Source organism: Pseudopipra pipra, chromosome 9, assembly GCF_036250125.1.
Source record: "Pseudopipra pipra isolate bDixPip1 chromosome 9, bDixPip1.hap1, whole genome shotgun sequence".
Taxonomy (NCBI): domain Eukaryota; kingdom Metazoa; phylum Chordata; class Aves; order Passeriformes; family Pipridae; genus Pseudopipra; species Pseudopipra pipra.
Genome location: NC_087557.1, coordinates 29,180,304 through 29,200,581, shown reverse-complemented (window position 1 = coordinate 29,200,581; position 20,278 = coordinate 29,180,304). Strand labels below are relative to the sequence as shown.

General features: G+C 43.1%; 1 protein-coding gene across 1 annotated transcript in view; it reads right to left on the bottom strand.

Annotated features, from left to right (window-relative positions):
* Positions 1 to 4: 4 nt before the first annotated feature.
* The window catches only part of AK5 (adenylate kinase 5), a 75,682-nt gene continuing 55,408 nt past the window's right edge, over positions 5 to 20,278 (bottom strand). The window contains exons 11-14 of the mRNA XM_064665560.1: positions 14,479 to 14,642; positions 13,377 to 13,493; positions 9,570 to 9,758; positions 5 to 1,458 (exon numbers count right to left, since the gene is read on the bottom strand). Of these exons, the coding sequence (XP_064521630.1) occupies positions 1,354 to 1,458; positions 9,570 to 9,758; positions 13,377 to 13,493; positions 14,479 to 14,642 (575 nt within the window). The 3' untranslated portion in view covers positions 5 to 1,353. The remainder of the gene's footprint in view (positions 1,459 to 9,569; positions 9,759 to 13,376; positions 13,494 to 14,478; positions 14,643 to 20,278) is intronic.

Below are 20,278 nucleotides of genomic sequence, written 5' to 3'. Positions count from 1 at the left end.
CTCATTTTTGTACGTTTTTATTTGTATTATGTCTTCGTTACAAGAAAGGTAACTTTAAAAATGCAAATCTGCTGCATAAAGTACAACTTGGACAGTACGAGCAATCATGCAACCCACTTTCACTGTGAATTCATCCAGAAGTTCCAGTAACAGGATGCAATTACTTTACAGGAATGTCAAACAAGCTTTTTATTTAGCTGTCAGGATACCAGAGAAACTCCACAACGTTTGGGTTAACCCAACGGAAATACGGTTTGACTTTTACAGAGTTTTTTGCAGTTATTACAGATAAATGACTTACTAAAGATGCAAGCAACAGGAATCAAATAATCCCTGACATTTTCCTTTTTTGTTGGTTTTTTTGCTGGTTTCCCACCCCACCAGACCCCCCCCACATACACACACACACCCCCCCTCCTCCCCAGGTTTTGGCAATGGCAGTAGAAGACAAGAGATGATGATGATGTGAATTTTGCATTTGAAATGGTTCCCCAAGTACGATTTCAAGGTGACATGGTAGGTTCTGGCTCACAGTCACCTTCACGTGCAGACTTTAACAGCTATGGCACAACTGTTGCTCACATGGACCATCACTGGCTCACACACTGAACTGTACAACACAACCATTGTTCTCAGCTCAGCTCACAGAACTGGGCACTCAGTTATAAAATCCTGCAATTCCCAGCAGGAGACAAGACTCTCTCAAAAATGTGTTTGCACCACGATGATGGGTTGACAGAATTCCACGATATTCAACTGTATCCTCAATTAATTTTTCTCCTTGTTGTAACAGTGTTCTGGGCATGTGTGAAAAGTTCAACTTGTAGCTTAACTAATTCCAGCTGTCTTACAGCTGCATGTGACAGAGAACAGGGTTTAGTCACTAAAGGCCGAGAACAAGCTCAGTGACACCCCAAAAATTAAAACTGTTAATTAAACTAAGGTCTGATGGGAAACCTGTATGCAGTCACCTTGAGATCAGTGTGCTGAGCAGTGTGTGAGGGGGTTGGAGAGCTCCCTGCTGGCCAGGCACTGCCTGATTCCCCATCCAAGGCAGGAGAGCATGAAATACAACCCAGAGCTGCTGCTCACCTGCTTGCCTGGAACCTGGGAAGAGCAAACAGCCAGGAAAACAACCTGCAGTTCTCAGAGTGGGGGTGGCACACGGAGCACTGTCTATGGAGTGGGCTGGCAGCACAGGGAGAAAGGATTTCACCTAGAGGAACACAGCACATGCACACATTCCAGACACCCCTAAGGAAAGCAGTATTGCTTCGACCAGCATTGCACTCCTGGCTGTGGGTGCATGTCAGGTGAGGCTGTGTCCACACCAGTACCCACCAGTACACACCATCACTGCGCTTCTGTGGAAAGTGCTGCCTCTTCCCTTCTCAGAAAAGAGTCAATTGTCTTGCAGATTTCCAGAAAAACATCCTCCTGTGTTCCTTCTGCATCGACCTGTGAAGCAGGGAAAAAAACATTAGTTTTTTAGATTAAGTTACAAAGAATTCTCTCAGAATCTAAACACTGACACAAAAAACTGGTCCAATATAAAGTGAAAGTTACTCTGTTTCATGTTAGAAGCATTCTAATGTAGAGGAGCAGCTTCCATAATCCACATTATCCACTTTGTTTCCACAGATTTATGTAAGAAGGTTCCGTAGGCTCCATCATCTGTGGCAAAGTACATTAATCAAGTGAAGGAGCTTAAGCTCTTTCTCTGAAATATTCGGGTTTGAAAGCAAAAGTACCCCTTTGGGATACAGAACAGTTTCCAAGGCTCATCTCCAACCTGTCGAGGTCCTGAAGGGCTGCACAGCCCTCTGGGGTCACGGCCACTCCCTAACACAGCAAATTTGGGTGTTGCTGTGCATTTGTATTTGGGAGTTTGGTGAACTGGTTCTGGGTTTATGATGTCCTTTGGACAACTCATCTTTTCTAGGGGCACTGCTTTTATGGCACAAGCGCTCCCTTTCACTGAAGAAATTTTTTTAACACCCCAAAGATTCAGTTTTCTGTTCAACTTATTTGTCATGACTGTACTTCACCAAAAAAAGGACCAATTAACTTTCCTATGCTGAGAAAGAGGAGCTGCCTTTCAGCAAAGGAGGATTATGTTTGCAGCCAGGAACACTCGTGTGTGTTCCCTGGAGCACGTGAGGTGGCCCCGAGCTGTTGGGAGCGATGAGTTCCATGTCCATCCCACACAATGAGTGTCACACGGGTCACTGCTCGGGGAAGGAGAGCTGTCTTTTGCCCCCACAGCAGGGACAGAAGCAGCTTTCCCACTGGCTGGGTACACCCCACAGATGCATCTGGTGACTATTCCTTTTCTCAGATGCCTGCTGAGAGCTTTGGTCTCTACTCAAAAGCAAGTGTCCTTTCTGCTTCTCCATGCTTGTCTCTTATGCCATGGAGTTTGCACGACCCAGGACAACTTTGCTAAATGCTCTTTTTCTGAACTATGTGCTGCATTTTCATCTCCAGGTTGCTGACCAGGATGCCAGACCATTGCAGTGTTTGAAGGGGACGTTCCTGACCATCAAACTTGCTGCCACCTCTTTGTTCTGCAGAAGAATTAAAGGAGTTTCATATTCAAAACATGTCCTTTTTAAATAGGCCGAGAAATGCTGCTCAGATACGGTGCTGGCTCACAGCCAGCTCCTGTGCAGCCTCACTGCACTCCATGTACAGTTAAGTCCCTCAGTGCTGAGCCCTGTGTGGGAGTCAGCAGCTGCTCCTTTCAGAGATCCTGCATTCCCACTCCGTGCCTTGGTGTCACTCCTGGTGGCACCCGCAGACGTGGCAGAGTTTGGTCCCTGTAGCCTCCTGTCGGAAGCGCTGGCACATCCCACCAGTGGCTCCACACACAGCAGCTCCAGCACTGGGTACCCAGCCTGGGCAGCCCTGAAGGAGCCTGGCTGGCTGCACCCCCTGGGATCACTGCATGGACACCTTCCAGTCTGAGCTGAACCCCCCCTTCCCTCCCAGCAGCTTCCAGGGCACCGTTCCCTTGCCTGCCCTGCTCTCCCTCATGGGTGGCAGCTGCTGGAGCTGCTGCCTCCTGCAGTGCTGAAGCAAACACATGGAATAGTTCAGGAATGCTGGAATAGTTCAGGAAGCAGCAGCTCGTGCCTTACAAAAGTCAGTTCTCCAGCAAGGGCTGTGTGTCTGTCAGAAGCTTTCTGTGCCATGAAGACAAAGGGTTTCGAGGGGGGTACTCACTAGGAGCAAAGAGAAAAGGGGAATGTTGAACTATGCTGGACCAAATACCTTCTCCAGCTGCAATAAAACCAACAACTCCCATCTCAGCTGCTATAAAACAGTTTGTTTTGCCTGTCTCAACTGCCAAGACACCTATTTCCATATGGCTGTCCCAAAGGATGTATACTTCACACAGGGTGAAGGCCACAGCCATTTCAAAGTTCTCTTGTCTGATGACGTATTTTTACTCTCTCTTTACTCCATAAATACATCTGCACTGTATAACTGATCTAATCTTATCAGCCCTGCCGATTGCCACTGGCTTTTTGGTGGCCTCTTCAGAACTGGGACTGATACTCAGGTCAGGATCTAGGGAGTTGTGAGGAGGAATTAGCTTTGTAAGCGTGGAAATGGCTGCCCTTTATGACAGGCTGGAACACTACTTCCCAACAGCAACACTAAAATATGGATGAGCGTGACTAATGACAGCCCCAGTGCTTCCCACACCAGCCTCCTAAATAACAAAGGCCCAATTCATAAAACTAACTTAACACTGTGGCACAAAACTAACTTAATGTGACCATAATTCACATCTAGTACTACAGTAATTCAATGACACTCTCAGCAGCTCCAGAGAGAAAACTGTGTGTTTCCCTTTCTCAGAATATAACAAACCTCATAAATTAGGACTGCTTTCAAGGTTATTTAAGGCTGGCTTCTCATAAAAGCAAGATCCATATAGTTTTCCAATAGTGCTTCCAGTTTTGAAATGCAGCTGTGGCTTTAGGTAACTTCAAACACAGGGAGATTTAATGAGCTCGTGTGAAAAATGGCTGGAGTAACCACTCCCATGGTACAATGTTGCTCCTTTTGTCATTAAAATCGGCCAATTAAGTTTTCTGTCAACAAATCTCCAGCTGATGTAGGTTTTGGAATTTAGAACCCCAGCCACACTTATAATGGCATCAGCATGAGAAGGCTCACGAGGGAAGACTGTGAGAGGGTGGATGGTCACGTGTTCTTTCATAATGGTTATGGAGTATGTGACTTCAACTGATTTTAGAAAGAAACAGTAGAACAACACTGAGGAAAAAAATAATTAAAACAAAAAAAAAAGAAGGAAAAAGGTGGCAAAGCTTTGGTAGCGTGTGACCTGAAACAGGGAAAGTTTTTGGACACCTTTAATCCTCTGCTCTGGACTGCTTATTTGTTACACTCATGCTTTTTTTCCTCAGATGGCTTTGTCCTCCAGACACCTCCCAGGTGCCTGATGGCAGCTAGGTGGGATCAGTGGTGTCTTGCTTGACTCCCAACGCATTGCTCTGCTCTATAACTTATAACCCTCCTACAGACTGTCACTTGAAAAGAGCTTTAAAAGATGAGTCAGATATTAAAAACAATCATTTTTTCCCCTCCCTTTCTTCTCAATTGACAGAAGGCCATATATTCAGAGGGATTTACATTTAGCCATGTCAAAACACAAGTAGGTGTCCACTAAATTTTCTGATGCACTTTTCTGTCCGGCTGCCTTGGAGATCACTGAGAAATAAATTTAAAAATAACAGCATCTACCTGCTTATTACAGCTACCATAGAGCATTTCATTTCATTTCATTAATCTGAAACATCTGATTCCCACAGACTCTGGCAGCTTGCAATGGGTGTTTTTGTGAGCAGTGCTTTCAGCCCTTGCATTTCCAGCACAGGGTCTTTATTGAAAAGCAGCCACTTGCTGTCCTTAGCAGTAGGTGGGGGTTCTGTAACTGACTGTGAAAGGAATTATGGAATATTAAACTAAATCCCCAAAACATGATTTTTTAAAAAAAATAATTGAAAATTCTCTATTAACAATTTAGAAACTTAAAGCCTTAGCAGAAGAGTAGCAGAGGACACTTCATTCTCCAATCAGTTCATCTTCCCTTGCAAATACACTCCTGTGAGTTCCATCCCAGTCCTTCCCCTCAGCAGGGTGGTGGAAGGATGGCTGTTACTGATTCCTGGCAGGTTCACAGATGTTTCACCTGCCCCCAGAGTCTCCACCTCTGTGCACACCTCGTGCCTCTGCTGGGCACAAACACTGACTGCTCATCTTGGCCAAAGGGACATTTCTAACAGAGCCTGATCTTTTGTCAGCTTCAGCAGGTCACTGTTCTCATTCAGAGGCCAGCAGAGTGAAAAAATGTTCCAGTTCCAAATATCACATTAGTTATTTATGAATGCACCTGTGCACAGGAACTCTGGGTCTAGAGAAGGTCACAGAATCACAGAATCAGCTGGGTTGGAAAAACCCTCTGAGATCATCGAGTCCAACCCTTGCTCCAACCCTGCCATGGTTCCCAGCCCATGGCACTGATGCCACATCCAGTCTGTCCTTAAACACCTCCAGGGATGGAGAATCCAGCCCCTCCCTGGGCAGCCCATTCCAATGGCTGAGCACTCTCTCTGTAAAAAATTTCTTCCTGACATCCAACCTAACCCTCCCCTGGCACAGCTTTAGACCCAGCCCTCTTGTCTTGTTGAAGGTCACAACATTCTCAAGGATTAAAGTGGGAATGCTGTTACAACCATATATCTCTTCTGGGCAAGTAAAGCAAGGAGAGAATTCCTAATGAGGGCAGAGAAGTCAGGTCAGACTTGAGTTTGTCTGGCTCCACCGTGTTTATCAGGCTCCATCCAGCCGTGCCCTAATGCCTGTTCCAAAGCACAGGGCAGGGAAGCTCACTTGGCACTGTCCTCTCGAGCTCACCTTGATGAGGTGTGACAGTTCCTCCTCCACTGAGTGCTCAGCCAGCATCCAATTCCCACACCAGACCTTTTGCTGGCCTTATGCCCAGGACTGGATTTTACATTTGCATATTTAATCAGCCTGTTTCAGGACTGAAAACCTTCTGACTGGATAGCACAAGTTAAACACATACCACCATTGCCAGGTGCTGCTCCCAGTCTGTGGAAAACTTTGTCCAGCCCTAAACACACTTCAAGGGGAGAAATCAAATGACACCCAACATGCCAACCCTCTTTTCTTGTTGAACAAATCTACTTCTGATTTTCTTTCCTGTGGCAAAGCAGGAGCTGGGTGCTACAGTCAAGCCCTCCAATGATCACTTATACAATTAAACACTATTTCACCTCGAGTTCAGTGGTGCTTAGTCACACACTGCAGTAAACTGGCTAGAAAAGGTTAATGCTGAATCTTTGTGGCAGTTAGTGGGATTTAGACTCTAATATTCCTCTTAAAATCTCAACACCCACTCCCGCAGTCTTCTGTGTATGTATATGATATTACAAATACCAAAAAAAACAAGGACTATTTTAGCCTAGCCCACACCAAAAAAAAAAAAAATTGCAGTCATAATTTATATTTATTTGGTCAGAAGTTATTATTGTCAGTTTTTCTGCTTTCCACCTGAATTTCCTTTCATCATTCAGAGAACATCAGAGTGGCTGCTAATGTCAATGCTTGGCCATCTGTAAAATCTGTTGCTATAAATAAGAAACTAACCCCGTGCCCTGGGAATTGCAAACTTCCCCTTGGCTCTCTCCTTTCTTCCACACAGCTTCAACATATCCACCAGTAAGACAGTTTTAAAACTGTAAACCTAAATGTCTCCCTTCTCTTAATTCCCCCACACAGCCAACAGTTGCACACTTTGTATTATCTAGTTCTCTTTGCTTCAAAACAGCCACTGAGCAAACCTTAACTGTATTTATTTGTCTTTATTTTTCAAATTGTTGAGCCAAATAACGCAGAGGTTTGTAAGATGCACATTTACAGGATAGTAACAGAGGTTGGAAAGAACCCCAGTGGGTCATCTAGTCCAGCCTCCTGCTCAAAGCAGGACTGGGCACTGCAGGGACATCACCATGCCAGCTGCAGTTGGAGATGACAAAGTCAGACTGTCTAATTAAACTCTTTGAGTTAACTTATACAGGAAAACTGCCTAGAAAAATTTCCTAAGCAAGAATTCCTTCCAGAAAAAAAGTTATTTTGTTTCACAATACTTAGTGTATTTCCAAACTGGAATGTTTTGTTGAGATTTTTTTTGTTTGGAATATTTTTGGTTGGTTGGTTTTTTTTGGTTTTGTGAGGGCTTTTTTGTTTTGATTTTTGTTTGTTTGTTTTCTTTTTTTTATTCCAGCATAGTCCACTTCAGAACTGACAGGGAACATCTGGATAGGGAACATCAGAAATAGAACTGAAGCCAATTGCCCTGTGCAAGAAAGTGCTCAGACTTATTTCTGCACTTTCACCGTAGGTGCAAAGTAAACTTTAAAACAGACAGTTCAACAACTCTTGGTTAAAAAAAAAATCACTTCTCTCACCCATGAAAAATAAAACATTAACAGGCTTCTTGTACAAAAACTACATCTGCTTCTGGTGCTCGCTGCACAGGCACCAGGGCTGTTGGCTTGTACCCACAGCTGGCTGGGGGTGACAAGGACAGCCTGGGGAGGATTGATTTTAAAATCCCACCTCTGCTGAGGATTTTGGCAGTGTTCTCTAAATGCTAATAGATCACTGACATGTACTTGTCCACATTATAAGGGTTGGGGTGGGGTATTGATGGTGGAGTCACAGCTTTGATAGCAGATGTATTTTATAATATATTCTTTGTAAGAAGTGGATGAGGCAGACATTTCAGTGGCTGTGTCCAAGGAAAACAGAACACGCTTTTCAACCTTTAAAGGCCATTTTCCATTATATTGTTTATGAAGCTGATTTTACAGATCTTTCACACCCAGAAGATGGATGTGTGTTGAACACACCTACAATCACCAGAAGCAAGTTCAGGCAATGTACAGCCATTGTAAGAAAAGCAGGGTGGGTCTGTTCAAGCAAGGCACAGCTATTTTCTAACATGCAAACCTACAGTGTCAGTTCCCCCAAAAACCAATGAGAAGAGTAGAAATCACACTCAGTTCTGACCCACAGATTAGGCAAGTCCCTTCAGGAGCTAAGGAGCATCAGCCTTCAAGAAGAGACTGCATGTTTTGCCACTGCACAGCAGATGGAGCAGGAACTTGCAGCAGAAGTATTCAGGAAGGGCAAGGGAAGTCCAGGTCAAGTGAAATGAGGCAGACCATGAACGCAAAATCTGTGTGAAAGCATTTAGTGTGGTTTCATTCTCTTTGGGGCTGCTCTTTGCTGATGCTTCCAAGAGGGAAACACTGTGGTAGGCACAGCTCATGCAGTGGGATATTGAGACAGAGAGCCCTGTTTGCCTTTGTGTTGGTGTGTTGTGCACTGCACTGAATCCTTAACCAGACACATCCCTGCAATGCTGGCAAGACAGCTGCTCAATGGAACAACAAATAAACCAGGTTATCTTTCATAAGCTTGAAGGTGGAAAGTAAGTGGGAGCTTTTTTCTGCCCCTCTAGACTTGGCCTTATGTGCTCTTATTGTGGGGTTAGCAAAGGACACCAATCAGGACTTAATTCCTTTGAGTTTCATTTTTCTCAGCTCTGTGTTATTTACTCTGTTCTCAGGTCAGGATATGGGTGCATAAATTAGCTGCATGTTTCTCTTTTGGGAACTCTGCAGAGGAGAAAAGTTTGGGGTATGTGATTTGCATGTTTGCTACAGCCTCCTGGAAAAAAGATGCCATAATATTTCCAGCAATTATTATTGGATTCTTTCCTTTTTAGGACAAGACAGAGCAGCAGGACTAGATCTTTCTGTAGCTGAACATAAGGGACAGTTTTCCATGACAGAGCAGAGAAATAAAGAAAAAGAACCCCAAACATCCCTTATAAATGAGCCTACAGATGTGCCTGCATATACATCAGCTAAGTGCACTGATGCAATTTTTCTTGCTTCAGTGTAAAGTATTGATTAGAAAATTAAAAAAAATGCTCTAAATATCACATCCTGAGCAGGTGTAAACTGAGGTAAGTCACTGAAATTCATATAACTATGTTATTTATTCCAGCAAAAAGGTCTTTCTTATATGCAGGTCTGTTTTATTTCAGGATATACGCTTTCAGATTTGTAAATTTAACTAAAGGACTTTGGATTAACATAATCTTTCATCCAAATTCTGAAAGCCCTTATAAAGAAATAAATCCTAATACTTAAAGAAAAGCTTTCCAGAATTACTGTTTAATAAGAGATTCCATACAGATGAGGTAGTGATTCAGGATATGTTCCCAGATTAAGCATAACTCTGTGATTTTGCTCTTTCAAACTGCACTGTGGGACTCAGAAGTTCATAGAAGTTGCAAACAAACCAGGGAAGAGCAAAATGAGAACAAACCGGAAGCGCGGAAACAGTTCACAAACGGCGTCGTGACAGGATTCTCCAAACACTGCTTACATAATGGAGGCAGAAAGCAATGATTTAATGAGAAAGCTCAAGCAGTTTACCTTGCATAACTGTGTCTTGCTTTCATAGTATGCAATCAGAGGCTTTGCTGCTTGGTAATAGCTCTCGATCCCCTCCTTGATGGTCTCGGCGTTATCAGGGTTGTGACTGCTCTGGTTCCTCAGCAGAAGGCGGCTGCTCATGGTTTCTGCAGAGCAGTCCAGGCAGAACACGACTTTGGGCTCCCCAACCTGGGGACAAAGTCAAACAATAAGTGTTCCCAAACCACTGGTCTGGGGAAATTGATTTTCTCTGGATAATACTGAAAGAGTCATCACTGTAACAGCACTTGGAAAGCCCAGTATTGAGGATGAAGGCTGTGCTTGACTGGGCCCTACACAGAGAGATAAAGGGAGATGATCTGACAAATTCTGGCTACTTGGACTGAAGATACTCAGTTCATTATTTGCAACTGTGATATCAAAGCTTGATGCAAACACTGCAGGACTTACAGAATACTTGACACACTTCTGTTTCTGGCCTTTGCTTTGTTCAACCTGGGAAAAGGGAGGGATAAACTACAGCTTAGAATTCCAAGACCCAACAGAAGGAAATGTCCAATTTAAAGTATGCTCACTTGAAATGGAAATGGGTAACAGCAGACAGGCTCAGGAACACCATCAAATGTGCACAGGAATACACCCTGTGAATTATTTTATGGCACACAGGATTTTATGTCTTTATTTGCAGTGTACCCACATTATCACTACCCATGGCATAAAGGAAGGATGTGATATATTGCTCTGCATTTTCAATTTGGCAAGTGGTTGCCAGATTCTCTGAGAAGCCCACCATTTACTGCTGTTTGGCTAGTGCCAAACTAGTCGTGAGGGAGAGTCTGTTCTTTTCTATAAAGAAAATAAACAGAGATTCATTTATTTTTATTCTCAGGCCTGGCAGAGACAGTTAATAATTGTCTCTCTCTACATTTGATCATAGATATTGCAGTATTTATGGGTAAAAAAGAACTGGCAAGAAAGAGCAAAAAGTTCTTTATAATATTTTAGGAGAGAGCCAGGAAGTTCTAAACAAATCCTCATCGTTCTTCCTCTGAAACACTGAAAAACATGCATGTCATTTAGCATAAATCTTGCAGTACACTCTGTCTGCACCCTGCTCAGGCACAGTGCTCTCTGACACGAGGTTCTGTCAGAGCAACAACCGCTGGGCTGAGTCCAAAGGGATAAAAGCCACTCTATCAAGTGAAATATAGGTGTTAAGGGCTCAGTGAAAAACAAAGGGATAATTTTTCCATGCACTTATGTATTAAAGACACTCTCAGTCTTTTTCTTCGTTCCTTCCCTTTCCAGCAGGGATTTGGAGAGCACCTTTCAGGAAAAAGTGAGAAGTCTTGAAAAAAGACCATTACAAAATTATACTTTTATCACGGCTACAGCAAAGGAAATCTAAATGACTGATACATGGAAATTGCCCTTGGTACCTTTGTTGACAGCCCTGGAAGGAAGAAATATTCCAAAGGTAAATATTTCATGTCAGGCCTTCTGCATTTGGCCGAGGATGTCTGGGTTGTGTTGACCTGTCTACAACCTCAATGACTTTTTAAGAGAAGCTGAAGCCAAGGGATGATGTTGGACAGTTCAATGACAGACTCTTATCTACATTATCAATTTTTTCCACACAGCCCAGGAAACATCAATGCTATCAGCAGTAGCAGCACTGGGTTTGGGGATTCAAAAAGCCAACAAGGAGGTTTAATAGTGCAAGAGACATAGACAAGTTAAAAAAGATGTGGGCTCCATCAATGATTTAAATAAATGGTCTTTTTGTGTAACTGGACTAGGATAGTGAGAAGTTATTTCCTCCACAGTTTCATATGAGGAATTCCATGGTCTGTTCTCAATTAGAACAAATGGGGAATGATTCTTTTCACCAGCCACAGTCATATCATCACCTTACAGTGAGGAATATACTGACTGATAGCATCAGACAACTGCATCTTGCTTGACAGACAGGGTCTGATTCACTTTTGAAAAATCTATATGGTTTTCTTAAAATTTTCAATATTGCTATTATCTGGAATTCAGATAGAATCACAGAAATGTCATTCTTCCAAGTTAAAAATTACAAAAAGTGAAAGTAGTGCCCTGGTCAGATATTACAGCAATTTTTACAACTGGTTTGGGGTTTTTTTATTACTATTTTCCCAACACAATTTACCTTACATAATACATGCTGTGGGGACATCTGCAGGAAGCCAAACAATCAGGTCTTACTGGGTACTTTCCACTTGGTGGTATGGAACTTATAATTTAATAATGTTTTCTACTTCTCACCCAGCAGAAAGACTGAGGAGGGAACAGAGAGGTGTGCTTCTCTACAATTATGGCTGGGTAAAAGTACAGTTGTATCACAGAAAGGAACTGGGCAAAACTGGCTGAGGAATAAGCTGTTTCTACATAGCTCATGAGTCAAAGCTATCAAACTTTGAAGTATAAGCACTATTCTCAGTGTCTTCTAAATAGAACAGCTCTTTGTTAACAACTACAATGCCTTTTACACATCATGCAGATATGTAGCATTATTCATCTGTACTTTGCTGCCATTAATTAATGAAGCCTGATGTGTATCCCTTTTCATTCAGTTATAATTTTGGAAGAACTTCTCATCGCCCTTTAGAAAGAGCTAAAAAGCTTTATCTCAATAATGACTCACTTAAAAAAGCTTCACAGCCTCACTGAGCAGCTTTCAGCCAGCCAAGTCCACCCTGAGAAAAGTGGATATATGGAACAACAGGGGTGACCTGGCACATTCAAAATAATCACTTGAGGTCCCTGTATTTTACTCCAAATGTCAAAGGCAGCTCAGGACTACAGGATCTTTTGCTGCTACAGTGTCTGTGGGACTGAAAGGGGCTCTGCTTTTGCACTGGATGCATCAAGACTTATTTGCCTGGCAATGCCTCAGGCCAGGATGCTCCAACCTCTAAATCCTACTTCATAACACAGACCAGTGTTCACAGGACATGACATGTATGCCTGCCAGAAAAGCAGCTCTGCTGAAATAGTTCCTCCTTATACACAAAATGAAAGAAATTTCCAATGTTTTTTTTAATAATCTACAGCATTTTAGTAGAGGAACTAGAGCAACATTTTTGTGAATAGCAAATCCCATTGCCCATTATTTTGTCCAGCTTCTGATGCCTGTATCTTGCTAGGTTTTTGTGGTAAAAAACCTAAATAAAGCAGCTAAAGGTTCAGGGAGAAAACAGGTGATTCATTAAAGTTTTATTACCTTTCAAACTTGTTTAGGACATTTGTGGTGTGTAATATGGCAGAATATATATTTAACTGATTTTCTTGCTTCACCACTTCTTCTAAACCCTGCAAATTCATTCACAGGGCTTATACAGAGTATTTTCTGCAGGCTGAGAAATGCATGGCTGAGACTTCTCAGTAGGTCTTAGCACATCCTGAGGAAATGGATAACTCCCTGAAGTGCCACGCAGCCACTTGCAGAACGTTCTTTTTATGGCTGTGCCACCTGTTAGTCCTCACAAAAATTAAATCTGTGCTTTGCTGTTTCAAGTGGCAGCAAGCTTTGGCAGAGCTGGCTTACTGGTAAGAAATATTAACTGGGAAGATACATACATTCATGAATCTACATCAAATAGATGAGATTTTCCTAAGAAGTATGGTGCCATCCACTAGAATCAGAAAACTGATTCTGAAATGGTGCTTGCCACTAAATGGGAGTTGTTCCTGGTTTGCATTAAATTTGGGTAAAATCAGCACCAGAAGTACAGTTGTATCTTGACAGGAGTTATAACAGCATTACAATTATATGGTCACCTTGCTCTCAAACTCTTCTGCATCTTTCAGCTCTTGGGGATACCCATCAATCAGGAATCCTTTTGTGTCCCCTAGCCTGGAAACCATGGCTTCCTTCAGCAGCTCTAGAACAATACCCTGTACAGGAAAGAAAGGGAGTTATTTGGTTAATTAATGAAAAAGATTGAGACCTTTTTTTGTTACACTGACTCTAATGCTACCCCCCTGAAAATGGCCCTGTTTGACTAAAAGTCAGTCCTGTGAATGCAGGTGTCTTTTCTTGTGTTTTTTCTTCTCTCAGGATCAGCTATGCCACACAAATCTAGTGCTGCAATCCATCCAAGAGTTCCCAAAGTGCCCTCTAGGTCCCTGAGAATATTTCATAGTTTCAAAATGAATGTTAATACCTGTGAAATTCTGGAGCACTGCTGCAGCATTTTCCAATCTGATTGCATTTGGCTGTGTCACTGATATAATTACACTGCATGGAAAGTGACCCCATCTGACCAAACACGCTGAAGAGCAAAGCAATCAAAATCAAGCCTGAGCACAGCTTTTAGTTTCCCCCGAGCAGCACTTCCCAGTATCCTTCATTAACAAACACATCCCACGATCCAGCTGCACTTGCTGAAGACCCACCAGGAGCTGGGGCTGCAGACCTGCCATGGAAAAGTCAAGTCCAGCTGAGAACAACACCCTCTGCCTTCAGTCTCCCTTAATCTGCAGTCCAGCTACTCTGGGATGTCAGCCAGCTCTGCAGGGAACTGCTGCAGGTACTGTGATTTAGAATAGCTGCCAGGTGGACCAGCTCTGAATCTGAAATGCAAAGCTATAAAAAGGACTGTTTCCTGTACTTATACTTACATTTTGCAATGCGTCTGTCTCACTGTGTTTCATGTCTAATTTACTGCCTATATGAGTCTGAAATGTAAAGAAATATTGGCACTGAAAGGAGAAACAAGTGCCCCAGATTTGGTAATGAGGAAACTTCTACCTCAGGTTATAGATCAGTTTTACTGAAATGGGAATCTTCAGCTCCAGTATCTTATTTCCACCCTTTTAGACAATCTACCTATCACTGCCTTTGTTTAACCTTAGGGCCCCAAATAAAACTGTTGCTTACACCAGGCACAGGTTCACCACATTCCATGATGTCTTTGATCAATTTACTTCTCTCTGATAATGACAATAACTCATTTTGGAGAAGGTCAGCAGTGGACAGGTGAGAAAATCCGTATTTCTTGGCTAACTGTTCACACTGGCTACCTTTGCCAGAGCCGGGCCCACCTTTGTGAGGGAAAAAATATCTAGATTAGAAGAGAATAAATGTCTGCCTAAAAGCATTAGCATGTTAAGGAAAAACATGAAACACACAGCCTGGGGGGAAGGGTACTTGACTCGGTATATATGTTCATTTTGACAGCTGCAACAAAGAGTAGCAAAATAATGTTCATTGCATCACTGTGAGGGAAGTATTTTGCCCCCACTTATGGGATGGAAACGTGTAGGCAAAGAGCCAGCGAAACCTGCCTCTGTCAGGTGTGATGCACACAGATGTGCAGTAACTGTGGTGAACGTAAGAGCAGAGTTTTGCATCCTTTCCCCCTGAGCCGGAAAGCTCTCAGGTGCTGGTGGCTCTGCCCAAAACTGAGCACCTGAGCAGCTGCTCCTGCAGCCGTGGTGCTGCCTTGCTCTTCACACCTGCTCCCGGGAAATGGGGGAGCGCAACTGCCAAGGGCACAGGGAGACCTTGCCAGCTCCCGCTCTCCTGCATCCGCAGCTGTACTGGGCTGGAAACCCCCCTGCCCAGAGCCCAACACCCACAGGGGCACTCAAAGGCACCTCAGCAACAGGCCACGCAGGTGAAGCCGCTCAGTGGTTTCTCCCCAGGCTGGAGGGAAGGCGCCTGCACATGGCCCTCGCCCTGCTCACGGGACAGGTGGGAGACAGAGGGCAGGGAATGCTGTGGGTGTTCTCCCGGCAGGAATGGTGCCTCAAGCCTCCCGATTCCTTGGACAGGAGAGTGGCGTCCACCCAAGAGCCCCAAAGCTCTGCCCCTGTGGGGCTGCTCTGGACACCCCCTCTCAACCCTGGCCCATCACCTCAGTGCTTCTCCCTCCTCTCCCTGGCGGCCAAGGACATGAAAAGCCAAAGGCGTTTTCAGCCACCTCCCGAGGTGCTGCAGCCACCCCAGCCCGGCTGGAGAGATGGACAGCCCATGGAAACTGCTGGAAGCTGCTCGTCATGGATGCCGCCGCCGTGGCCGTGACCCCAGAGCCGCGGTGGAGCTGAGGTGAGGCCCTGAGGGCTGAGGGGCCAAGATGGCGCCGGGGTGTGAGGGGAGATGGGGAGGGCGGGAAAGCGAAGCCCCAGTACTGGAGCCTGTGGAGAAAATCCACTGCCTGTAGTAGCAATTTTATAGTCTTTGACAGATCTATCCAGAAGATCTACTGCAGCAGGAGGTAATTATACCCTTGTAGGGAGACAGTGCTCAAGCTCTTAAAGTTTTTTCAGCATGTGACTTGTGTATTTATCAACTGCTGGGACTGCAAGTATGGCTACACAGCCCTGCTATGTGTAAGGAAGATGCTACAAAATACATGATCTTCCTGCATTGGAATGGGCTGCCCAGAGAGGTGGTGGATTCACCATCCCTGGAGATTTTTAAACACAGATTGGACATGGCACTGAGTGCCATGATCTAGTAAATGGACTGGATTTGGACCAAGGGTTGGACTCGATGATCTCGGAGGTCTTTTCCAACCCAATCGATTCTGTGATTCTGTGATTCTGTTTGCTTATCTTTCCGCAAACAGAGGCAGGAATAACACGGTCACAATAGAGTGAATTTTCTTCTAACTTTTGCATTCAATTTAAGAAATAATTGCTCCGAGCACGTGATTTTCAGAGAAGTTACAGCACTGTAGCTAAGATTAAAAATGGGGTCATGAGAGTAGCAACAAAGGAAGGGGCTTGTCTGCTGTGATCTGCAGTCTTTTACTTCAGCTTCACAAAGACAATTATCAGCCGTGGTGTGAGAATCACACCTGTACTACAATTTTTTGCTAGAACTATCTTTGTCACAGGCTCATCTTTTCTTGCCGACGTGGGCTGGATTCTGTGCTTCTGTTGCTTTAATATGAAGAACGTTGTTGTTTTGTAAAAGCACCGGTTGAAAGAAAAAAGGGAAAAAATAGGAGTGGCTACAAAGAAACAGATGTGGAGGAATTACAGGCAAATTAACTGTAATGAGTCCATTAAGTATCTGAGTGGCAATTACTTGTATTTCTGGTCTGTTTGGGTTTTTTAGATCAGTAAGTTTGTGCGTGAATGTGCTTGTTTACACATTCTGTCTCCTGGCATTGAATATGCTAGCAGTGCAGTGATTTAATCCTATTGATTTGGTCTGTATATACAGTATTAAAAAAACCACCAGCTAGAAAGATTATTTTATTCTGTTTCTTATATAACTGTTTCTCTCCTGATGTAGAGCCCAACCAGAAATGTCGCAGTTTCTCTTCGTATACTAAATAAACTATACGTCTGTTTAGAAATAACAATACAAGGAAATTTTTTTGTTGTTTAGCAGGTAAACATTCCAAAAGTTGATGTGTTTCTAATACCCTTGTCTGTTAGTGTTTTAAAAGAGAACACTGTCAGAATGACACAATACATATACATACACCATGCGTGCACCCCAAACAATAATTAAAATTGACCGTGTTTATTTTTCTAGGAGAGTTCCAACAAGGCAGAAATTAAAATGCTGAGCTCTTTAAAGAGAAAAAGACATAATTAAGTATGTTATGTGCTGAAAATGGTAATTTTTATAGCCACTGCTAATAATTTAGATTCATTTGACGAGTAACAAAGCATTCTACTGCTTAACAATTGTACGTGACCATTTTACCAAGTCTTGTGCTTTCTTATCAATGAATGAGGCTGCAGTTCTTGCTTGGCCTGAACTGAGGAGAGGCTGAATTCCCCAGGAAATTCAGCACTGAGGGCTGAGCACACACTTGGCCTTTACAACAGTATTAACTTACATGTCTGAAATTAAAGTATTATTTAATGTCCTGTCGCCCTCTGAAGTATCTCATGTGACTGAAGTAGAGCTATTTTGGTGGGAAAGAATGTGAAAGTGCATTTTCTTACTAATCAGATGCTTCCTTCTTGCTCAGGGTATATCCTTACCTGACTGCTACATAAGCAGCTTTAACAGCAAATTAACCCTGTGGTCATTGAAGCTCACTATCAATTTGTTGTGTTGCAAAAACTGTATCTGTTCTTTTAGAGGATGTTTTTATTAAATCTATGCATTTTTCTACAGAAAGAGATTAATAATTTACTTGAAGAAAATTTATTTGGAACAAAGTTTATGTGTTTATGCCTGTGAAGCATAAACAAAAGCTAGCAAAATTATTTTTTCGGTTAAGAAGGCTCCACTGCAACTTGTTATGCTGTTTTTCAAATGGAAAATACTTGAGGCACTGAAAAAGGTAGTCAAGTTTTCCCAGTGGCTCAACTGTCAGGAGGAAAATACGTCCCCACTTTTGTTGAGAAGGCGAAAGATTCTTTGTGAACGCTGTCATTTTTTCTGTGTGCTGTCATCCTCTACTCTGCCTACGTACAGTTTGGAAAAAATAGGTCTTGGTTCTTGGGAACTTGCTATTCAGACTAATCATGCTGTCTTCTGATTTCTATATATGACATGAAGGTAAAGGGCTAAAGCCTAGAAAACAGCCAGAGGAATTAGGAGTGTGCTGTGACCTGCAGGACGATGTAGAACTACCAGCAGTTCTTCAATGTTAGCAGTGTTGTGCTAGCATTGCTCAGTGCAGTACATCTTGCTTTAAAGCTCATTTCTTAACTCAACAAAAAACAAAAAGTGCAGATTAAGGAATCAGAAACATCGTATCAGTCGGTGAGATCGTTTTTGGAAACTGGATCCTTCGTGTCTCCCCTCGTGCTTTTTGATACAAATAGGAAGCAAGAATGTGGAACCAGGGTACTGGCACAGAAATTAAATGCAGCTCTGTAGATTGCTTTTCTGTAGACAAGGCTGGATTAAAAGGTCTGTGCAATCCCTCAGAGCAGCATTCCCTTCCATTCTGTTGATTCATCTGCCTGTGTGAGGGGATCTCCTGGTAACTAACTTTCTGGCAGCACTGCTGACTTAGGTGCTTACCCTTCCCTGTTTAATTATGGACTGCAAAAAGGCTTCCCAGGGAGCACTTCAAGGGGAGAAAAGGAGTGGTCTCAGTGGGTTGGGGTCATGACACTTGTCCAAGCAGCACTTCTGAATATTTAACTGCAGCCAGCCTGAGATCAGCAAAGGATCTCAGTTCTCCCTCCTGCCCCAGCCTTCCCCAGACTAAAGAAGGACCAGCAGCCTGGGCATGTCACTCAAATGTACCCTCTGACCTACAACACAACACCACAACCCGAGGAATTAGTGATGACAGAGGGAGCTGGGACTGCTGCTGGGAGTGAGCAGGGACAGCAACAACCAATATGAGCAGTTCAAGAACCAGCTTTGCTGTCAGAAATGTTAATAAGGCAAAAGTGTCATGCTGTCAGACTGAGATGTCTCTATTTTAAATCTTACAAGTTTATCATATACCAAAATATCCCGAACATTTACATAAGGTGCCAGCAGTAAGATTTACAAGAGAGTCCCACCATTCATTTTAAAATGTTTCAATTTCTAGACCTTGTTATCACAATGAGTATCATCCCTGTATCATGGAAAAGTGCTTGCAGGGGAAACCTGCAACAATGGAGCCTCAGAAGTCAGAACTGAAACCAAAATAACCCCAGTCAATCTGTCCTTATATTCAAGCTATGATTTTGGAGGACTTGTTCAGTTTGGCAATTTTACCTTCGATGCTACTTGTATTATTTATACAAGTAAAAATAAGCCTTAATTTCAGAATATGGCATTTGAAGGCTTCTCAATAGCTCCTCAATAACAAAAAAACCTCAACAGTTTTTTTTTTTGTTTTTGTTTTTTTTTTTTTCTGAAAGATAATTTTAATCAGAAAACAACCTGGAGCACATGTTGGCAGAATGATGTGAGGTCTTGGGACATCACTGAGTTCTCATCCTCCTTAAAGAAAACGTGAAGTTCATGTCATGGGAAGGCAGGGAAGTCAGCCTTCCTCAGTTTCTACAGTTAGTGCTTGGGCTGATGGGGGGTTTAATTATCAGTATTGCTCATCCTATGCCTTTCTGAAATACAGTGACTGTGGCACAGTTTAGGTTGCCAGAGACCTTATCTGGTTAAACGTTCTACTCAAGCAGGGGCTAAATTAATGATAAACTGAATTAGATTAGGTCATTCAAGGTCTGACAGACATTGGACAAATAAAGAGTTTGGGTTTCATGATTTATTTATTTCTGGTGTGTGCACAAGAAGCTACTGTCTGCAGCTGCTAATGTCTTATTTCTAAGTGTCAATGGTGAGAATATCTTCAGTGTCAGCTAAAAAGCTGGTCTTCCTTACACTGAGCTTAAGCAATTCCCAGCTTTAGTACATCAGCAAGAACATAACAAAGATTCTGCAGAGGAAGTTGGTTACACTGACTGAGCTTTAACCACCTCATTTACGAGTCAGTGGGGAGTTGGTTTCTGATCCAAAGGGCAGAAGGATTCCCGAGACCTCCCGTTCCACTTCCAGCCTCAACCAAAGCCCAGCGTGGCTCTGTTTTAGGAACCTCCTGGAGAGGACAGGGAAGGGTAATGACCCCAGCAGCTGCTGTGTGTGACAGTTTGGTGGATGCAGCACGGAGTACTGCAGCACCTAGGGCTGATCATAATGTCATTCACTGCAGTTCAAATTGATGAAAAAGAATTTTTTTGTTGTTTTTTTATGTTGTGGGGTTTTGTTTTTTTAATGGCTGGCAATAAATACATAAGTTTTG